The 23,227-nt window shown below is 44.7% G+C and overlaps 1 protein-coding gene across 1 annotated transcript; it reads left to right on the top strand.

The window, feature by feature from the left end:
- The first annotated feature begins 12,826 nt into the window (after positions 1-12,826).
- On the top strand, positions 12,827-18,108 carry LOC140720155 (uncharacterized). Its single transcript, XM_073035040.1, has 3 exons — positions 12,827-12,935; positions 14,623-14,660; positions 17,122-18,108. The coding sequence occupies exons 1-3, from the start codon at positions 12,827-12,829 to the stop codon at positions 18,106-18,108; spliced, it is 1,134 nt and encodes a 377-aa protein (XP_072891141.1).
- Positions 18,109-23,227: the final 5,119 nt, after the last annotated feature.

Raw genomic sequence — 23,227 nt, 5'->3', positions numbered from 1 at the left:
TCTGATACTCTTGGCTGTATTTTCATGATCATATGATAAATTATGGCTACTTAACCCTTCTGGCAAGGATTCAGAGCTAGAATTTTTTCTGTAATGTCCATTGAACATAATTTCAGAAAATACTAACATTCAAGAAATTTCTAACTTGCAAGTATCTGAAAAAATGAGTTTTAAGTTGGATAGCTGTTCAAAGGACATAAAACTGTTATCTAAAAATAGAACACGAAAACATGTTATACCTTTTGTTTTCCAAAACACAAAGGCTTGGTCCATAAAAGAGGGCTGGAAAAGGAAGTTAGATATAATAGGGCTTGATTATGCAAGCCAAAGAATCTACAAAATTGAAACCATATTCTTAATGTATGTTTAAATATAGGATTAGTTATTTGTTTATTCGGTTTAGATAAAGCAAAAGGAAGCAAAGATCCTAAAATGGAAAACAATGAGAAGTCTTGTACAGATTTACACTCCAAATTTACCCATTGTGGGCAAGGTACTATGACCGATTCTTGAGTCCAAAATATTAAATATTGAATATTAACTGCCCAATAGTAAAATCTCAGGTTTGGCAAAGCAAAACCACCTTCCTTCTTAGGCTTCTGTAAATATTTTTTACTTAATCTAGGATTTTTATTTTGCCACACTTACAAGGATATTTTGGAGTCAATAATATCAAAAAAAGATTTAGGAATAAAAATTGGAAATGTTTGGAATAAATATAAAAATTTGGGTAATATTGTCATCTTGATAGTATTAATTCGACCAACCAATGACAGAGATAATGGGGACCACCTGGTAACAAGTTGCTTGATTTGTTCAATTAAAGGTAAAAAATTAACTTTCAATAAACCTTGATGTTTCTTGGTAATTTTAATACCCAAATAAGTAAAATGATCTGTGACAACTTGAAATGGTAAGTGTTTATAAATTGGAACTTGCATATTTAATGGAAATAATTCACTCTTATTAAAATTCAGTTTGTAGCCAGAAAAGCCACTAAACTGAGCAAGCAAGGATGAAATAGCAGGAATAGATCTCTCAGGGTCAGATATGTATAGTAACAAATCATCAGCATATAATGATAACTTATAAGTCCCTTACCCACCTAATATAAAAATTCTGCAACGTATTAAATAAATATAGCCATTCAACTCTATCGAATACTTTTTCAGCATCTAAGGAAATGACATTCTGGTATTTTAGATGAAGAATTATAAATTATATTAATTAATTTTCTAATGTTAAAAGAGAATAACAGGTTTTCATAAATCCAGTCTGATCTTCAGAGATAATTTGAGGTAATACATTTTCTAATCTGGTGGCCTAAATTTTGGTAAAAATCTTAGAATACATACTCTGCAAGGATATTGGCCGACAGGATGCACCTTCAGTGGGGTCTTTATCTTTTTTAAGAATTGGAGAAATGGAGGCATCATAAAAAGATTGTGGTTATTTACCTACAGTTAACGCATCTTTGAAAATTTTACAAAGCCAAGGAGCGAGTATAGAAGAAAAGGATTTTAAACATTCAACAGTAGAACCGTCCGGACCAGGGGCTTTACCTGAATTTATTGAAAAAGGGAGTGGGTTCACGTTTCCAACCCTGCCCGGCGACTTGTGCAACTCCTCAGGGTTATATATGGAACCCCTCGGACAGGGACAGGTAGAGGGTTCCCCTTTCCAGACCCTGTCCGGGGACTTGTGCCACTCCTCAGGGTTATATATGGAACCTCTCAGACAGGGACAGGGAGTGGGTTCCCCTTTCCAGACCCTGTCCGGGGACTTGTGCCACTCCTCAGGGTTATATATGGAACCTCTCGGCCAGGGACAGGGAGTGGGTTCCCCTTTCCAGACCCTGTCCGGGGACTTGTGCCACTCCTCAGGGTTATATATGGAACCTCTCGGACAGGGTCAGGGAGTGGGTTCCCCTTTCCAGACCTTGCCCGGGGACTTGTGCCACTCCTCAGGGTTATATATGGAACCTCTCGGACAGGGACAGGGAGTGGGTTCCCCTTTCCAGACCCTGCCCGGGGACTTGTGCCACTCCTCAGGGTTATATATGGAACCTCTCGGACAGGGACAGGGAGTGGGTTCCCCTTTCCAGACCCTGCCCGGGGACTTGTGCCACTCCTCAGGGTTATATATGGAACCTCTCGGACAGGGACAGGGAGTGGGTTCCCCTTTCCAGACCCTGCCCGGGGACTTGTGCCACTCCTCAGGGTTATATATGGAACCTCTCGGACAGGGACAGGGAGTGGGTTCCCCTTTCCAGACCCTGCCCGGGGACTTGTGCCACTCCTCAGGGTTATATATGGAACCTCTCGGACAGGGACAGGGAGTGGGTTCCCCTTTCCAGACCCTGCCCGGGGACTTGTGCCACTCCTCAGGGTTATGTATGGAACCTCTCAGACAGGGACAGGGAGTGGGTTCCCCTTTCCAGACCCTGCCCGGGGACTTGTGCCACTCCTCAGGGTTATGTATGGAACCTCTCGGACAGGGACAGGGAGTGGGTTCCCCTTTCCAGACCCTGCCCGGGGAATTGTGACACTCCTCAGGGTTATATATGGAACCTCTCGGACAGGGACAGGGAGTGGGTTCCCCTTTCCAGACCCTGCCCGGGGACTTGTGCCACTCCTCAGGGTTATATATGGAACCTCTCGGACAGGGACAGGGAGTGGGTTCCCCTTTCCAGACCCTGCCCGGGGACTTGTGCCACTCCTCAGGGTTATGTATGGAACCTCTCGGACAGGGACAGGGAGTGGGTTCCCCTTTCCAGACCCTGCCCGGGGACTTGTGCCACTCCTCAGGGTTATATATGGAACCTCTCAGACAGGGACAGGGAGTGGGTTCCCCTTTCCCAGGCAGACGCCCGAAGGTGATCGGGAGGCACCAGAGGGGCTGAGGTAATACAAGCCATGGCACGGTGGGTCACTGAGGTAAGGGAACCCATTTGAATGACAGCCCGACTGCATGCAGATTTTGGTGAATTTACCCGATAACTACAGAAAAAAGGAGAATCCCTTGCGTACTTTATAGCTCGTTTTAAGGATACGTGAGAGTCCAATGCCGGCAAACCCCTGGACAGATCAGTATGTCCAGCTGGCAGTGCAGACTTTTCTAAACTGTCTCAGGCCCAAGCCTGCCCACTCCTTTAAGTTAACTAATCTCAATTCGCTGTGTCAGACCTGGCACCGGGTGACATAAATTCTGATGAATAGGGAGCGCTATTGACTCTTTAAAGGGACTGGGGAAAAGCGAGTGTGCACAGAGAACCGGTAGTGAGGAGATGGAGTTCGGGTCCCGACGAAGAACCCAGAACGGGTGGCAGGATCGTGCGGACGGTGCAGATGAAGAGGACGCTTGGCTAAGGACAGAACTACAATCACAGACAAGAATAATAAGCGGCAGGAAGAGAGCCCCTCGACAGAGTAACACATTTACTCTCCATAATCCCTTTGGTCCCGGATAGGGCAGCCCAGAGGGGACGGATCACAGTGATACTCGACAGATTACCAGATTTACTCTCCACTATCCCTTTGGTCCCGGATAGGGCAGGCCAGAGGGGACGGATCACAGTGATACTCGCAGAGTACCACATTAACTCTCCACAATCCCTTTGGTCCCGGATAGGGCAGGCCAGAGGGGACGGATCACAGTGATACTCGACAGTGTACCACATTTACTCTCCACTATCCCTTTGGTCCCGGATAGGGCAGGCCAGAGGGGACGGATCACAGTGATACTCGACAGAGTACCACATTTACTCTCCAGAATCCCTTTGGACCCGGATAGGGCAGGCCAGAGGGGACGGATCACAGTGATACTCGACAGTGTACCACATTTACTCTCCACTATCCCTTTGGTCCCGGATAGGGCAGGCCAGAGGGGACGGATCACAGTGATACTCGACAGAGTACCACATTTACTCTCCACTATCCCTTTGGTCCGGGATAGGGCAGGCCAGAGGGGACGGATCACAGTGATACTCGACAGTGTACCACATTTACTCTCCGCAATCCCTTTGGTCCCAGATAGGGCAGGCCAGAGGGGACGGATCACAGTGATACTCGACAGAGTACCACAGTTACTCTCCACAATCCCTTTGGTCCCGGATAGGGCAGGCCAGAGGGGACGGATCACAGTGATAATCGACAGAGTACCACAGTTACTCTCCACAATCCCTTTGGTCCCGGATAGGGTAGGCCAGAGGGGACGGATCACAGTGATACTCGACAGAGTACCACATTTACTCTCCACAATCCCTTTGGTCCCGGATAGGGCAGGCCAGAGGGGACGGATCACAGTGATACTCGACAGAGTACCACATTTACTCTCCACAATCCCTTTGGTCCCGGATAGGGCAGGCCAGAGGGGACGGATCACAGTGATACTCGACAGAGTACCACATTTACTCTCCACTATCCCTTTGGTCCCGGATAGGGCAGGCCAGAGGGGACGGCGATACAGGCGGCTGTGATCAGGCTCACCACACAGGCAGGCTCTTTTCTCACTGCTGTAATCAGGTAGAAGGTACAAGAGCCTCAGGACTCGCCCCACCAGGGTCAGGAACAGTTACTACCCCTCAACCATCAGCTTGTGGAACAACACAGGATAACTGCACTCACTTGCTGTCCATAGAGATGCTCCCACAACAAATCATCGTACTGGGACTGTCTCAAAATGTGTGAAATAAGAGGTGGTTTGACAGACAGATCGCATGCCTGTCTTAGAATTAGAGAAATACAATCTCACCGGATATTTACAGCGGAAGGGCTGGAATGATGTTTCCCATAAGGTGTGGAACCAGCGCTCACAGACACAAAATCCGAGGACAACTCAGCAGGTCTGAGATGAGGAGAAATTTCCTCACCCAGAGTGCAGTGAATCATTGCAGTTATCTCCACAAGGTTTCTAAATTGAATAGACATATCCTGGGGCTCAGCGGTGAAGGAAAGTTGCAGGAAATTGGTGCTGAGGTCAAAAGTCAAGCATGTTCTGAGTGAAGGGCAGAAGAGGTGCAAGGGGCCGAATGGCCACACCTTCTCTATTTCTGATTATCTGAAACACGAGTTTACCTTTGCGCCTCACTGTTTCTCGACCTGTCAGATTGAACAGGAAGCGCTGAGTGCACCGGACATCTATTGGCAGCCGCTGCGGTTATCTCATGTTCTCGTTATTTATTTGCATTGGCGAAGTTTGTTGTCTTCTGCACTCTGGTTGATCTTTCAGTGATCCAGATATAGTTACCATTCTGTAGCTTTGCTCTGTACGTTTGTAGGAGTTGTATGTGGTGACTTATATGTACTCTGTTAGTTTTTGGAATAGACACTTGGGGAATCTGAAGTGGAGGAGTATTTGGGGCTTATTTAAAATTATACATAGATATTATCCAAACAGTGTTTATTTGACAAGGGTTAATTCTGATATTGAAACTAACTGTTCTTTTTGTGGTTTATATCCTGAGGATTTATTTCATCTGTTTTGGGATTGTGAATATGTTTAAACTTTTTGGGTTGATGTTTGTCAATTTATAGATCAATATATTAATGTGGATTTTACTTTTTGTTTTCAAAATGTCTTATTTGGGTTTACTAATAACACCAGATCTCACAGGGTCATTTCTTTATCATAAATCTTTTGTTAATTTACAGCAAATTTTATATCCATAAATGCAATCACAGCAATAAGAAACCTTCATTTATATTTTGATGTCAGACTTCAAACTATACGTTTATCCTCTGAAAACTTCCCATCGCCAGAAGGCTGTAAAGACTGTACAAATCTGTCAACGTTTTGGGTTATCTCTGTTAATGTTCCTGTTTTGTGACTCCTCTTAGATATAGTTCCTTCTGTCCAACAGTATTTAGAGTGGATTTCCTTGTTTATTTGTATATTTAAAGTTAATAGTTATATATTTGTTGCTGCTTTTGTGTGACTCCCTGGCTTTGTTAGCGTATGCTTAGTGTTTCTGTTTTTGATTGTGTTTAATAAAAATTTCAAAAATTTAAAAATAATAATAAAATTTACTTTGAACTTTGAGCCTCGGGGAACTTGCTTTGATTCTGAGAACAAACTGTGACTGAAATCTCCATCTTCCGGTAGCAGCCCTCCCTCGGACACACTCACAGCCAATCAGAGAACGCTACTGGGAGAAACTTGCCTCCATTGGCTGATGGGAGTTAGTGGGCGGGACGCTGAGCGGACCGAAGGTTGGAATCGGGAACGAGTGGACCCGGTGAGAGACCCGAGATTGGGAGCAGCTCCCCGGGTAAAGGCTGCAACAGCGGCCGGAGTTTTGAATCCTTCCGATGGCGGAGGTGAAGATTCGGGCGGAGATTCCGTGAGATGTTTCAGCCACACAGAGGGTTCCCGGTCTTTCCCCGCCGTGGATCGGGGCCTGTTGTCCGGAGTTTCCTCCCAGACCTGTCTCCTGCTGCTGGGAGACGGGAGCTGGCCCGCAGCGGCTGCCGATGGAACTCCGGTGCTGTGAGCGCTCCCCTGTGCAAAAGGACAGGCTGAAGGTCAAGGGAGAACCAGGCGCAAAGGTAAACTCGGACTTTAGAAAAAGGAAACAGGAGCAGGCCATTCGGCCCTTTGTGTCTGTTCTGCCTTTCACTCAGAACATGCCTGATCTTTGACCTCAGCGCCACTTTCGCGCAACGTTCCCAGCATTGCAGAGCCCCAAAATTTGTCCTTCAAATTTAGAAACCTTGTGGAGAAAATTCCAAAGATTCACTGCCCTCTGGGTGAGGAAATTTCTCCTCATCTCAGTCGTGCTGTGGTGAACTCGGATTCTGTGACCCCCATTCCTCACCACAGCGAAAGGAAACATCATTCCTGCCTCTACCCTGTCAATACCCTGTGAGACTGTGTCTGTCTCAGTCAGACGACCTTTTATTTCTCTAATTTTGAGACAGGCCCGGTCAGTATAATCTCTCCGAGGACACTACCTCACCTCCTAAATCAATCTGGGAAATCTCTTCATTCCCTTCATCCCACAGGCTGACTCCGGGAGGGAGACCAGACCTGTGCACAGTGTTCCACGTACGCTCTCACCAGGGCCCCATATACCTTCAGAGGAGATCTTTATTCTTCTATTCAAACCTTCCTTCCCATTCAATGCTCTTCATTTAATATCGTACTCAAACAGTGAACAGACACAACACAGCCTCAGCCATGAATTTAAAGGGCAGGTGTTGCAACAGTTTGAGCTTCATACCGGGGGCCACGGAGCAAGCAGGGTGTCACAAAGGGAGGAATGTGGGAGAGTTGTATGTCTGAGCCCAGCTGTGTGTGTTTGTGTATCAGAATCAGGTTTAATATCACCGGCAAATGTGATGAAATTTGTTCCTTTGTGTCTGCAGTACATTGCAATATTTAGTAATAAAAACTACAGATTACAATTAGAATGTGTAAAATTATATTTAAAATGTAGTGCAAAACGAGACGGAAAATACTGAGGGGATGTTCATGGGTTCTTTGTCCATTCAGAAATCTGACAGTGGGGAAGAAGCTGTTCCTGAACTGGTGAGAGTGTCTTCAGGCTCCTGTACATCCTCCTTGATGGTAGCAATGAGATGAAGTCATGTCCTGGGTCATGGGGGTCCTTAATGATGGATGCCACCTTTTTGTGGCATCATCTTTTGAATGTGTCCTGGATGCTGTGGAGTCCAGTGCCCATGAAGTCGCTGGCTGAGTTTACAACTTTCTGCAGCATTTTCCGATCCTGTGCAGTGGCCTTTCCACACCAGGCAGTGATGAAACCAGTTAGAATGCTCTCCACAGTACATCTGTAGAAATTTGCAATTATCTTTAGTGACGGACCGATTCCCCTCAATCTCCGAATGAAATGTAGCCGATGTTGTGCCTTCATTGTAACTGCATCAATATGTTGGGCCCAGGATAGTTCCTCAGAGATTTTGACAGGCAGGAAATGGAAACTGCTCACCCTTTTCACTTCTGATCCCACGATGAAGACTGGTGTGTGTTCCCTCGACTTCCCCTTCCTGAATCCACAATCAATTCCTTTGTCTTCATGATGCTGAGTGCAAGGTTGTTGCTGCGACACCACTGAACTTGCTGATCTATCTCACTCCTGTACTCCTCCTCGTCACCGTCTGAAATTCCAGCAACAATTGTTGTGTCATCGGCAAGTTTATAGATGAGCCTAGACACACAGACGTGGTGTAGAGAGAGTAGAGCAGTGGGCTGAGCACGCATCGTTGAGGTGTGCCAGTGTTGATAGTCAGCAAGGAGGAGATGTTATTTCTGATCCACACAGACTGTGGTCTCCTGGTGAGGATCCAGTTGCAGAAGGAGGTACAGAGGGCCAGGTTTTGGAGCTTGTTGATTACAATTGAGGGTCTAATTGTGTTGAACGCTGAGCTGTAATCAGCAGCCTGACTTGTGTATTGCTATTGTCCAGGTGATCTAAGGCTGAGTGGAGAGCCAGTGAGATTGTATCTGCTGTAGACATGTTGTGGCAATCGGCAAATTGCAGTGGGTCCAGGTTCATGCACAGGCAGTTGATTCTATACATGACCAAACGCTCAAAGTACTTCATCAATGCTGGGTGTCTGTGTGTGTGCGTGCACGCTTGAAACAGTGATCCCAGTTTGATTCAGGAATCTTTCCTGTAGCTTGGTTACCTCAGAAGAGGGGTCATCGTGATGGGACGATCATTCTGATCAGAGCCAAATAATTTAGCCAGTAAATGCTGAACCTTTAGAAATCACAAATCACACGTGTGTTTGAGAGAGTATTTACAGATTTAATTGTAGAATTCAAAATTTACCAAGTAAGTTTATTCTCGAAGTACACGCATGTCACCATGTTCAATCCTGAGATTGTTTTTTTTCGGACAAACTCAGTAAATCCAAGAATCATGTTTGAATCAATGAAAACCCGAACCCAACATCATAGATAAAATACAACGTGCAAAAGACAACAGACTGTGCAAATATTAAATAGAAAATAATAAGTAAGAAATAATTATCATGAACAGGAGATGAAGAATCTGTGAAAGTTTCCTTTGGTTATAGGAACAGCTCAGTGATGGGGCAATTGAATTTGAGTAAGATTATCCCCTCTGTTTGAAGAACTTGATGTTTGAAGGGTGATAACAGTTCCTGAACCTGGTGGTGTGGGTCCTGAGACTCCTGCTCTTTCTTCCTGATGGCATCAGTGAGAAGAGATCATGTGCCACTTGGTGGGTTCCTTGATGATAGATGTAGCTTTCCTATGACAGCGCACCAGAGAAATGTGCGCAGTGGTGGGGAGAGTTTTACCCGTGATGTACTGGGCCGTATCCACTACTTTCTGTAGGATTTTCCTTTCAAGGGCTTTGGTGTTTCATGATGTAACCACTGAACATATGCTCCACACACATCTATAGAAGTTTGGCAAGGTTGTAGATGTCATGCTGAATCTTTGCAGGCTTCTTAGGAAATGGAGATGTTGCTGTGCTTTCTTCGTAATTGCACTTCCATGCTGGGCTCAAGACAGATCCTGGAAAGTGATGACATTGAGGAATTTAAGGTTGCTGACCCTCTCCGCGTTTGATCTCTGATGAGGACTGGCTCACGGATCTCCTGTTTCCTCCTCCTGAAGTCAAATAATCAGCTCCTGGCTCTTGCTGAAGTTAAATGAGAGGTTGCTTTAAGACCATACGATATAGGAGCAGAATTAGGCCATTTGGCCCATCGAGTCTGCTCCGCCATTTCATTTTAGCTGATCCAATTTTCCTCTTGGCCCCAATCTCCTGCCTTCTCCTGGTAGCCCATCATGCCCTGACCAATCAAGAAACTATCAACCTCTGCCTTAAATGTACATGAAGATTTGGCCTCCACAGCTGCCAATGATTCACAATCCATAGAGTCCATAGATTCATTACTCTCTGGCTAAAGGAATTCCTCCTCATCTCCATTCTAAAGACACCCCTCTATTCTGAGGCTGTGTCCTCTGGTCTTAGACTCTCCCAAGATAGGAAACATCCTCTCCATATCCACTCTATTAATCCTTTCACTATTTGATATATTTCAATTAGGTCTCCTCTCATTCTTTTGAATTCCAATCAACACAGGCCCAGAGCCATCAAATACTCTTCATATGACAACACGTTTAATTTGGGAATCATTTACGTGAATCTCCTTTGGACACTCCCCAGTTTCAGCACATCTTTTCTAAGATAAGGTGTCCAAAACTGCTCACAGTACTCCCAGTGAGGCCTCACCAGTGCTTTCAAAATTTTCAGCATTACATCCCTGCGTTTATATTCCATTCATCTTGAAATGAATGCTGACATTACATTTGCCTTCTTCACCACAGACTCGATCTGCAAATTGACCTTTAGGGACAATTTAGAAAATAGTCAGCCCTGTCATTTCTGCTACCAAAGTGCATGTTGATACCCTTTGCTGACACTGTATTCCATCTGACACTTCTTTGCCCATTCTCATCATCTGTTGAAGACCTTCCATAGCCTCTCTATTTCCTTAAAATGACCTGACCCTCAACCATCTTCATATCGTCTGAAAACTTTGCAGCAAGGTCATTAGTTTCATCATGCACATCACTGACACTTAACATAAAGAGTATCAGTCCCAACACAGACCACTGTGGAACCCACTCGTCAAGAGGCTCCCTTTATACCCACTCTTTGCTTCCTCTCAATCAGCCACGGCTCTGTCCATGCTGGAATCTTTCCTGCAATACCATGGGCTCGTGGGTTGTTAAAGCAGCTTCATGTCAGGCATCATGTCAAAAGCCGTATGAAAATCCAGGTGAACAACATCAATCGATTCTACTTTGTCTATCCTGCTTGTTATTTCTTAAAATAATTTCAACAGGTTTGTCAGGCAAGATTTTCCCTTCAGGAAACCATGCTGACTATGGCCTATTTTATCTTGTGACACGGTACTCTCAGACCTTATCATTAATAATCGACTCCAGCATTTTCCCAATCACTGAGGAGAGACTGGCTGGCCTATAGTTTCCTTTCTTCTGCCACTCTCCCTTCTTGAAGAGTCGAGTGACATTTGCAATTTTCCATTCTTGCCAAACTATTCCAGAACCTTGTGATTCTTGAATGTTCATTACTAATGGGTACACAATCATTTTAGCCACCTCTTTCAGAACCCTGGGGTGTACACCATCTGGGTCACGTGATTTATCTAACTTGGCCTCTCAGTTTCCCAAGAACCTTCACTCTGGTTCTGGTAACTTAGCAAACTTCTGACTCCTGACACCTGGAAGTTCCACCATTATGCTGGTGTCTTCCTCAGTGAAGACAGACACAACATACTTATTCAGTTTGTCTGCCATTTCTTTGTCTCCCGTCACTGCCTCTCCAGCATCGTTTTCCAGCCACCCGAGACTTTATATTAGATAAAAAGTGGGGTGCATGTGCATTAATTGGACGTTGCACCAACACACCAGACAAATCTGAAAATGTAACTCACCTGATGGATTATATTTGAGAGGCAGCAGATAGAATGAGAGAAGTGGGAGAGCAGTTCCACAATGATAACCCCTCAGGAAGCCGGTGACCATTTGGGACTCTGGTAGGATGGTGGGATACTGGTTTACATTGTACAGTTCCACAATGATAACCCCTCAGGAAGTCGGTGGCCATTTGGGACTGTGGGAGGATGGTGGGACACTGTTTTACATTGTACAGTTCCACAGTGATAACCCCCCAGGAAGCCGGTGGCCATTTGGGACTCTGGGAGGATGGTGGGACACTGGTTTACATTGTACAGTTCCACAATGATAACCCCTCAGGAAGCCGGTGGCCATTTGAGACTCTGAGAGGACGGTGGAACACTGTTTTACATTGTACAGTTCCACAATGATAACCCCCCAGGAAGCCGGTGGCCATTTGGGACCTGGGAGAATGGTGGGATACTGGTTTACATTGTACATGTCCACAATGGTAACCCCTCAGGAAGCCGGTGGCCATTTGAGACTCTGGGAGGGTAGTGGGATATTGGTTTACATGATGGAATAACCATTGGAGCAATAATAATACCAACAATCTGATTATGATTCTCGTGCTCAGTCGGGAGCCAGAAAAGGAGGCGACATCAGGGTTCCGGGTCCTCATGATGAATGGACGGGGTAAAAGGGGAAAGAAAGCCCTGACACCTGAAGCATTATCGCCATAAAGACATCATTTACTTCCTAAGTCCTGATGATATTGGATGTCTGTTGTCATGGGACAACAAAGAGGAGGGAATGGGGAAATATGTACTGAACTTTGCATTTTATTGTGAGTATCTGATGAGACAAAATGGAGCTGTACAAACCCCGGAGTGCTGAGCTAGTAAATGCAATATATGTAGGTGACTAAAGTAGCCGGAGGAAACGACAAGAAATGTGCTCACTAAAGGAACTCGTGACTGCAAACACTGAACGCTGTGCAGTAATGAGGAAGTAGCGGAGACGACTCAACCGGAGATGGCAGCAACAACAAATGTATCGGGAACACGGAGCTCGCTGGGAAGAGTAACCTCGTCTCGTTCTTATGTACAGAAGGAATATTTTGTAAACGCTATGTTTGAAGTCCCCTCCCATCCCTGGTGAGAATGGAGGTGAACTTACCCCCTGCAGGTAATAAAGAATAAAGCTGCTTGATGAAGAAACACTCAGTGTTGGGATTGTGTTCTGTGACTCTCAGCAGAGAGATACTTGACAGGGGGTTAAGGGTGAAAGGTGGGGAGTTTATGGGGCACATAAGGGGATAACTCTTCACTCAGAGGGTCACAGGAGTGTGAAATGAGCTTCACCCACCCACAAAACGTCTGCCCCCGAATGAGGTGGAGCCCAAATGGCGGGTCCCTCAAATGAGCTGCTGCCAACCGGAGACCTGGGTCTTCGGTCTGGTTTGTTGCCACCAGAGAACATGATGTGTGCCCCTGGTGATGGACACACTGACGGTAGGTGTCGGCGCTTGGGGGGAGGGCAGTGTTGTACTTGTACGGGTGGGTAGAGATATCTCAGAGCCAGTAGATGCCAGACAAGGGCTCGTCCTTTATTCTGGGAGGTCCTGGTACCAGTTGTAACGGAGTTTACCCGACGGTCCAGTCTGGGAGGTCAGGGACTGGGCCGTCTCCAGTGCCAGTACAGTCACTCTCGGCTGAGCCTGGAGTGGGAGCAGGGACGGTTCCTGTTGAGATACGGACATGAAGGTCCAAACCCGGGGAGAAGCCATTGTCAAATTTCACCAAGAAACAATCAGGACAAACAACTTCAGGCAGAACTGGTCAGGATGACAAACAGACATCGGTACACAGAAATGACAACTTTTAAAATCAGAAATAAACCAATGTAAAAACAAATTTAAAACCAGCTCCTTTGCCTGAGGATGGTTGGAATGGAAATGGTCCCGAGGCAAAGGAGGTGGTTTCACACCGTCTGCACGACTCAGTCGAGCCATTGAAGGAGTGGCAGTGGCGATTGGACACGGAGGGACAGGCCTGATGAGGGTCGGTTTGATTGCCGAGGGGATCTGCTGTCTTGTCTTGTGGACTGGCCACTCACGGCTTCCTCACCGGCTCAGACACTGAAAGCCCGTGTTTCCCTGCCCCGCACTCCCTGCCCCGCACATCCCCCCCCCCCCCACCCCGGGTCCAGGCAGTCTCGTCCCCTGGGAGATGAAAGAGAAAGTAAATTCACCCGCTTACAACTGGACAATGAAGTGTGTTAATTATTTGGAGAATGCAGATCAAACAATTAGTGAGGTTGTGGATGTCACCAAAACCGGTGTGTGGAGAAAGTGAGGGTTGTCTAAGATAAGTGAGATCGAGACCAGTTGGGAAAGTGGGCCGAGGAATTGCAGGTGGATCTTAGCTGTCACTCAGAAACAGTTCTTCAGGGGGTCAAAGACGACTGAGACACGAAAGAGAGCTTTTCTTGGGCTCTGGATTCAGACAAGACTGGTGCACTCGTTCATCTCGTTTGAAGGTACCGCGGCAGAATATAAGTTGTTGCTCCGCCACCCTGAGGGTGCAGTCATCAATTAGGAGCAACTTCGCACCATCCTCCACAAGTGTGACTTACCAGTCAGCAAGCATTTTAATTCTTCATTCCCAGTCCTGTTCCGCCGTGTCGATCCATGGACTCCTCTTGTGCCAAGATGAGCTCCCCCCACCCCCCAGGGTGGAGGAGCAACACATTATATTCCGTCACATTATATACCCTCCAATCTGATGGCATGAACATCGATTTCCACTCAGAAGAACAAATTACCGTCACCCTCCTCTATGCCCCACTCTGACCTTGTACTTCTTCTCACCTGCCTATACTCCTCCCGGGACCCTCCTCCTGCCCTCTCTCTGGTCCACTCTCGTCTCCTATCAGATTCTTTATTCTCCAGCCCACCCTTTCTTGACCTTCCCCACCCACCCGGCATCAGCTTCCAGCTCGCCTCTTACCCTCCCCCACCACATTTTTATTCTGGCATCTTCCCCCGTGCTTCTTTACCCTGCAGAAGGCTTTCGGCCAAAAAACGCCGACTGTTTATAATTTTCTATAGATGCTGCCTGAGGTGCTGAGTTCCTGCAGCGTTTTGTGTGAGTCGCTTTGGATTTCCAGCATTTGCAGACTTTCTCCTGTTTGTTCCAGAAATCGCCGTCCGTGACCAGGCGATCACATGCGCATGCGTAAGGGTTGCGGGGAGTTTCGCGCGTGCGCACGGTGGACAAAAGTCTCGGAGATTCGGCTGCAGGTAGGAGCGGGGATCTGGGCGGATTATTATCGGTACCGGCCTCCGAACCGCGACTGAAATCCAATTACTGTCAGCTCCGTCCACACCTTTCCTCCTCTCCCCGGGACAGTCCAAGTCCTTTTCCTCTGTCTCTACGAGGGCTCCGGGGAACTTCCTGCTGAGCAGCGAAGGCGCTGGAGCCGCGGCGGATAGATGGGTCTCTTCTTCGTGGTGCTTTCTGGGTAAAGAGGCAGCCATAGATGACAGGGCCAGCGTTTTCCCCGTTAGTCCGTAGGCCGTATTTAGAATCGCAAGGGGAGGGAAGGGGAGTAGATGGATCACTCGGGCACCACCGAGCACTGAGGAGCTGACCTTCCAGTCAATGAAAATGTCAATTTTTACTGTATGAAAAGAAGGAAACAAAATCCTTACATCAGTTTTAGTCCTTGTGGAAATCACCTTTGTTCCGTCTTGATCTGCACCTTTCCACCTGTGAGAACATGTTTAGTACCATTCGCTTTGGGTACATAATGATACCAATTACCTTTGGCCTGGGTAACAAGTGACCTGTAGTGTTCTCATCACAAATATGCCCCACACCAATGTGAACGAGGACTGCTCTCCCCATCATGTTCATTGGCATTGCCTCTGATGGGCTCTCCACCGTCAATCACCTGTGCGGAGGGGCAGAGTAATTTGAAACTCTCCAGGGTTTGCCGTGTAACATCACATGCTCTTTGTAGTGCTGTAGCACCTGACCAGAACTTGAACTAATACCAATGTTTTCTCTAATTTATCTTTCTCACATCATATGGACCGACCTTTGTCTGAAGGTTAAAGGTTAACACAGCCTGAAAACAGCATGGCACAAACAAAATACCAGCTGTGCAGCAACAAAGGCTCTCTGTGTGGGAGGATTTCAGTTACTGCGCAGCTCAGAATAATATGGGACAGAGAATAATACTAATGGAAGGAATCAGACTGGGCAAAGTCACAGATTGAATGTCCCATTCTCACACAGACAGGAAGACTGTTGGGGAATTCGATGGACAGACCAGTTGCCGGCACCATGAACAGTTAGAAGGTGAGTTTTTCCCCCAACTTGGGTTGATCCTCGCTGTAACAGTGTGATGTCAGAGCTCAGAAAGGAGACTAAAAATATCTCATAATATATCGGCTGTGAAAATTAATCAGATACAGGAGCAGAATGAGGTCGTTTGGCCCATCGAGTCTGCTCCACCATTTCATTACAGCTGATCCATTTCCCTCTCAGCCCCACTCTCCTGCCTTCTCCCCATATCCCTTCCTGCCCTGACTAATCAAGAATCCATCACCCTCTTCCCTAAAATATACCCAATTACTTGGCCTCCAGAGCAACTCATAGCAGCAAATTCCACAGATTCACCACACTCCGGTTAAAGAAATTCCTCCTCATCTCCATTCTGAAAGAACAAAGCTCGATTTTGAAGCTGTGTCCTCTGGTCTTAGACTCCCCCACTCTGGTAAGCATACTCTCCACATCCACTCTATCGAGACTTTTCAATGTTCGATAGATTTCATTATTCTGAACGCCAGTGAGTAGAGGCCCTGAGCCATCAAATGTTCTTCATCTGACAAACCTTATAATTACAGAAATATTTTTGTAAACTTCCTTTGAACGCTCTGCAATGTAAGTACATGAGTTCTACTTAAGGGGCCTGAATCTGCTCTCAACAGTCCAAGTGAGGCCACACTTTATAAATACTCAACCACACATCCTTGCTTTTATATTCTCGTACTCTTCAACATTATTTCCTCTCCATTGAGAAAACAGTCTGCACTCTCATTGCTTCTAACAAAGTGGATGACCATAGACTTCTCTGAATGATGACTTTCACTCATTGATGTCTTTTGTAAATCTTTTTTACAGGTTATAAATGGCAAAAATTGTGTACAGGAATTTTGAACAGAACATCATGTCAGTTTGCTGTCTCTGCCCAGATATTTGAGGAGTTACTAGATATTTAACCATGTATCACTGTTGATCCTTGGATTATGAAGAATTATTTCATCACAGCTGGATAAGTGCTTTGTGTCTGAAATGAAGTTTTCTGTTGTAACTCACTGAAATCCACTGGAACCGGGGAGCTGAGAACACACCAGCATTTGTTCACTGGAGATCAGTTCTTCAACTGCATTGATTGTGCAAGGGGTTTACTACATCTGATATTTGACTTATGAATTGATAAAGAAGTGTGGGAAGTGTGTGAATCTTCACTCACTCATCTGACCTGCATGTACACCAGCGAGTTCACACTGATAAGATGTCATTCACCTGCGCTGATTGTGGGAAGGGATTCACTCGGTCATCCAGCCTACTGACACACCAGCGAGTTCACACTGGTGAGAAGCCGTTCACCTGCTCAGACTGTGGGAAGGGATTCACTCAGTCATCACAACTGCAGAGACACCAGTCAGTTCACACTGGGGAGAAGCCATTCACCTGCTCAGACTGTGGAAAGGGATTCACTTGGTCATCTGAACTGAAGATACATCAGCGAACTCACACTGGGGAGAGACCGTTCACCTGTTCAGACTGTGGGAAAGGGTTTATTCGGTCATCTCAGCTGAAAGTACATCAGCGAATTCACACTGGGGAGAGGCCGTTCACCTGCTCAGTCTGTGGGAAAGGATTCACTCAGTCATCTGTACTGAAGGAGCATCAGCAAATTCACACCGGGGAGAGACCGTTCACCTGCTCAGACTGTGGGAAGAAATTCACTGACTCATCCAGGCTACAGGCCCACCGGCGAGTTCATACTAGAGAGAGGCCGTTCACCTGTTCAGACTGTGGGAAGGCATTTACTCGGTCATCTCAAGTGATGGTACATCAGCGAATTCACACTGGGGAGAGGCCATTTTCCTGCTCGGAATGTGGGAAGAGATTCACTCATTTATCTGACCTACAGGTGCACCAGCGAGTCCACACTGGTGAGAGGCCATTCACCTGCTCAGACCGTGGGAAGTCCTTTACTCAGTCAGTTGAACTGAAGACACATCAGCGAATTCACACTGGGGAGAGGCCGTTCACTTGCTCAGACTGTGGGAAAGGGTTTATTCGGTCATATCAACTGAAGGTGCATCAACGAGTTCACACTGGGGAGAGACCTTTCCCCTGCTCAGACCGTGGAAGGGGATTTACACAGTCATCTCAACTGATGATACATCAGCGTATTCACACTGGGGAGAGGCCGTACACCTGCTCTGAATGTGGAAAGAGATTCAGTCAGTCATCCGACTTACAGACGCACCGACGAGTCCACACTGGGGAGAAGCCATTCTCCTGCTCCCAATGTGGGAAAAGATTCTCTCAGTCATCCCACCTTTTGACACACTACCAAGTTCACACTGGGGAAACTGCTTAAATATTCTACAGGCTACAGGCTGGATATTTCACCATCATAGTTACTGAATCAAGTTCAAAAGTGACTGTTGGTGCTGAACTCGGTAATTATTGCTGCTGTTTATCAAACCCAGTTCTGCACTCTGGTCACTGGGCGTGGGAGGTATTCCTCGGCTAATGTTCCCGTTTAATGGGACTGGAGTTTAATGGTTTGGATCAGTGACACAGAAATCAGTTCCTATTTACATTCTAACCACATTGACAGAATCTCCTTTCTCTCCCCTGACCACCATCTCCTATAACTACCGCAAGGCCTGAATTTACACTTCCCTATTGAGCATCAGAGTCGACAGTGCTACCGGCCTTTCTGTTGCTGCCGTGCCCCAATGGGTCAACCACCACCCACCCAGCAGTATCCAACAAGGTGTTCTGCTGAGGAGAACGCCCACAGGACAGCCCTGCACTGTCTTCCTAATGACCCTTACCTCTGCTGGTGGTCATGCTTCTCCTATCCGAAGCTTGTACTCTGGGTGTGGCCACCTCTTCAGATGTTTCTTTTCAAATCTTCTTCTTCTTCTTCTTCTTCTTCTTCTTCTTCTTCTTCTTCTTCTTCTTCTTCTTCTTATTATTATTATTATTATTATTATTATTATTATTATTATTATTCAAAAATAACAGGTACATTAAAGTAACAACACTCACAATGCCTCAAAACAAATTATCTTAAAGATTGAACATTTTTGTGAATTAAAAATCCCTACTAAACAAGAAAAGTGAGAGAAAAAAGAAACCCATTGGGGGTACAACCCCGGAGCCATGCGACATACAGAAAGCTTCTAAAAATAAACATCAAACCGCCAACAAGAAAGAAAGATATATCAAAAATCAATTACACTTAGATAGTGGAGGAAATCTTATCAGTCAACTGAAATGATAATAACGAGCAAATGAGCCCCATCTCTTCTCAAAATCAAATAAAGTTTCAAAGGTTCGACTTCTAATTTTCTCCAAACTAAGACACAGCATCACTTGAGAGAACCATTGTGACAAAGTAACAGCTGATATGTCCTTCCATTTCAACAAGATGACCCTCCTAGCTATCAATGTAACAGACGCAATAACATGTTGGTCAGACACAGCAATACCATGGATATTTTGAGGAATTATTCCAAAAATCACAGTCAATTTATTAGGTTGTAAGTTGATTCTGAGTGCTTTAGAAATTGTCGAAAAGATTAACTTCCAAAACTGTTTTAATATAGAACATGACCAGAACATATGTGTCAGTGTATCTATTTCAGTTTTACATCTATTACGATACTTGTCAACATTGGGAAATATTTTAGAAAGTCTCTCCTTCGATAAATGGTAAAGATGTACAATTTTAATTTGAATCAGTGAATGACTAGCACAGATCAAAGAAGAGTTAACCAGCTTCAGAATCCGTGTCCAATCCTCCCATATCAACGTCAAACTGAGTTCCTTCTCCCAATCTTGTTTAATCTTAAGAAAAGGACGCTTATCCCATTGTAATAATAAATTATAAATCCTTCCAATAGAACCTTTCATCGAAGGGTTCTTATTCATAATAGTCTCTAATAAGACAGCCTCCAATATGTAAGGAAAATTACTTAAATATTTTTGAATTTTTGAAACAATATCTATCTTGAAGGTATTGTAAAAATATGAATATGAGAGAGAATATTTATCGAGGAATTGTTCAAAAGACATCATTCTGCCTTTTTTAAATAAATCTAAAAAAGAAGTAATACCTTTATTTTTCCAAAGGTAAAAAAAAAATGGATCGCTCCAGGAGGGTTTAAAAAAGTGATTACGATAAATTATACTACAAAGTTTAAAATTTTAAGATTTAAAAATTTGTGGAACTGGAGCCAAATTTGCAAAGTGTGCTTAACCACAGGATATAGGTTTAAATTAGCAACTTTAGCTAATTGTATAGGTAGAGCAACTCCTAATAACGGAGTTAAATAAAACTGTTTCACAGCTCTCAGTTCCAGGTTTACCCAAATTGGCCGATCATTCCTATCACCCTAATATAAGCAAAAGGACATATATCGCAAATTAACAGCCCAATAATAAATTCTTAGATTAGGCAAAGCGAGGCTTCCGTCCTTTTTCAACTTTTGTAAATGACATTGACTAATTCTTGGCCTTTTATTATCCCAAATAAAAGATAGAATAATAGAACCAATCCCATCAAAATCCCCTGATAGCTGAAAAAAGGAGACCTACAGTTATTAGTGACAACAGTGGCAATAGGAGCTTTCTATATAATTTAAATCCAATTATTAAAGTTAATAACAAAACCAAATGTTTCTAAGACATTAACTTGATTGATCAACATTAATTTGATCATTCAACATGATCAAATTTTTTTTCAGCATCCAAAGATACAACGCATTGTGGAGTTTTAGAAGCGGGCGAATATATAATGTTAAATAGTCTCCAAACATTTGAAAAAGAATAACGTCCCTTTATAAAGCCTGTTTGATCTTTAAAAATGATTTTACCCATAGACTCTCCAACTGACTGGCCATCATCTTTGACAGATCTTACCATCAACATTCAATAATGAAATAGGTCTGTATGAGGCACAGTCAGTAGGATCTTTATCCTTTTTAAGGATTAAAGAAATAAAAACCTCATAAAAAGTAGAGGGTAAATCACTTTTCACAAAAGAATCTTTAAGTATCTCCAACATATATGGAGAAAGCAATTTTCCAATTTTTTAAATAATATTCTACAGGATAACCATAAAGTCCCGGAGCCTTACCAGATTGCATTGAAAAAAATAGCTTTATGAATTTCGGATTCTGTAATTTGGGCATCCTAATGACCTAATGGTCTTCCTAATGACCCTTACCTCTGCTGGTGGTCACGCATCTCCTATCCGAAGCTTGTACTCTGGGTGTGGCCACCTCTTCAGATGTTTCATTGATAGTATCTTCAGGCTTCCGAATGATCCTGAGTACATCCAACTCCCTGAACCTGTCGTCAGGCGCTGTGATTGGGTCCACCATGCAAATAATCATGAGGGAAACTGTTAGATATCCAGAATTCCCACATCTGACCGGAGGAGCATCCCATCTGCTCTGCACTAAACTACACCACTGTGGGTCAGGAAGGAATTAACATATGCAAAAAAAAACATCAAACATGAATGGGTCAACGACAGTGGAAGTAGAGTGAACAATTGTCTGTGTTTTTGCCATGAGGTCGAAGGAATATAGGCTGCCATTTTGTGAAGCGGCTCTGTAACCCCCATTTTGTGAACTGATTGATGAACTGATTGCTATGGGATAATCTAATCAGATCAACTGAACACAAGAAGTTTCTGGTATTCCCATTCTAAGCCTGAAATCACTCTCACATAAACCATGTATTATGTACACTGTCAGGTCTGCAGAAGGAATCTCGCTATCTCTGAACCTGAAGCCACTCTGAGATAAGGTTTGTATTATGTACAGTGGCAGGTCTGCAGAAGTAATCTCGTTATCTCTGAACCTGAAGTCACTCTGAGATAAGGTGTGTATTATGTACAGTGGCAGGTCTGCAGAAGTAATCTCGTTATCTCTGAACCTGAAGTCACTCTGAGATAAGGTGTGTATTATGTACAGTGGCAGGTCTGCAGAAGGAATCTCGTTATCTCTGAACCTGAAGTCACTCTGAGATAAGGTGTGTGTTATGTACAGTGGCAGGTCTGCAGAAGGAATCTCGTTATCTCTGAACCTGAAGTCACTCTGAGATAAGGTGTGTATTATGTACACTGTCAGGTCTGCAGAAGGAATCTCGTTATCTCTGAACCTGAAGTCACTCTGAGATAAGGTGTGTATTATGTACAGTGGCAGTTCTGCAGAAGGAATCTCGTTATCTCTGAACCTGAAGTCACTCTGAGATAAGGTGTGTATTATGTACAGTGGCAGGTCTGCAGAAGGAATCTCGTTATCTCTGAACCTGAAGTCACTCTGAGATAATGTGTGTATTACGTACAGTGTCAGGTCTGCAGAAGGAATCTCGTTATCTCTGAACCTGAAGTCACTCTGAGATAATGTGTGTATTATGTACAGTGGCAGGTCTGCAGAAGGAATCTCGTTATCTCTGAACCTGAAGTCACTCTGAGATAAGGTGTGTATTACGTACAGTGGCAGGTCTGCAGAAGGAATCTCGTTATCTCTGAACCTGAAGTCACTCTGAGAGATGGTGTGTATTACGTACAGTGACAGGTCTGCAGAAGGAATCACGTTATGTCTGAACCTGAAGTCACTCTGAGATAAGGTGTGTATTATGTACAGTGGCAGGTCTGCAGAAGGAATCCCGTTATCTCTGAACCTGAAGTCACTCTGAGATAAGGTGTGTATTATGTACAGTGGCAGGTCTGCAGAAGGAATCCCGTTATCTCTGAACCTGAAGTCACTCTGAGATAAGGTGTGTATTACGTACAGTGTCAGGTCTGCAGAAGGAATCTCGTTATCTCTGAACCTGAAGTCACTCTGAGATAATGTGTGTATTATGTACAGTGGCAGGTCTGCAGAAGGAATCTCGTTATCTCTGAACCTGAAGTCACTCTGAGAGAAGGTGTGTATTACGTACAGTGGCAGGTCTGCAGAAGGAATCTCGTTATCTCTGAACCTGAAGTCACTCTGAGAGAAGGTGTGTATTACGTACAGTGGCAGGTCTGCAGAAGGAATCTCGATATTTCTGCTGAGAGTCTGAGCGACACAGTTTGTCTGTTTGGAACCATTGTTGAGGAGAACAAAAGAAATTACCTTTGGCATGAAATTGTGTAGCCCTTGGACTACATCCAATGGAAATCTGTTAGTCATCAGCCTGATGGACTTCAGCCAACAAGAATGAGATGCGTCCTCTGAACTGATAAGAGTTGTTTCAAGTGTTTCAAATAAGACTTGTTTCAAAACAAGTAAAGAGTTTCAAATGCAAAGGTGTGATAACTCCTGAGACTAACTATCACAAGGAAGAACCTCCATGGAAGGGACCGGAGAAGAAATGATCGATCATTTGGACAAAATGGGATCCCCTGTTTCAGTGTTGTGAATTTGAGAAGTGGTCAGGGTGTGTATTAGTACAGAGGGAGCAGTGGAATTCATGATTTAAGTTGTTAG

Source organism: Hemitrygon akajei, unplaced genomic scaffold, assembly GCF_048418815.1.
Source record: "Hemitrygon akajei unplaced genomic scaffold, sHemAka1.3 Scf000037, whole genome shotgun sequence".
Lineage (NCBI taxonomy): Eukaryota > Metazoa > Chordata > Chondrichthyes > Myliobatiformes > Dasyatidae > Hemitrygon > Hemitrygon akajei.
This window is presented reverse-complemented; position numbering and strand designations above follow the sequence as displayed.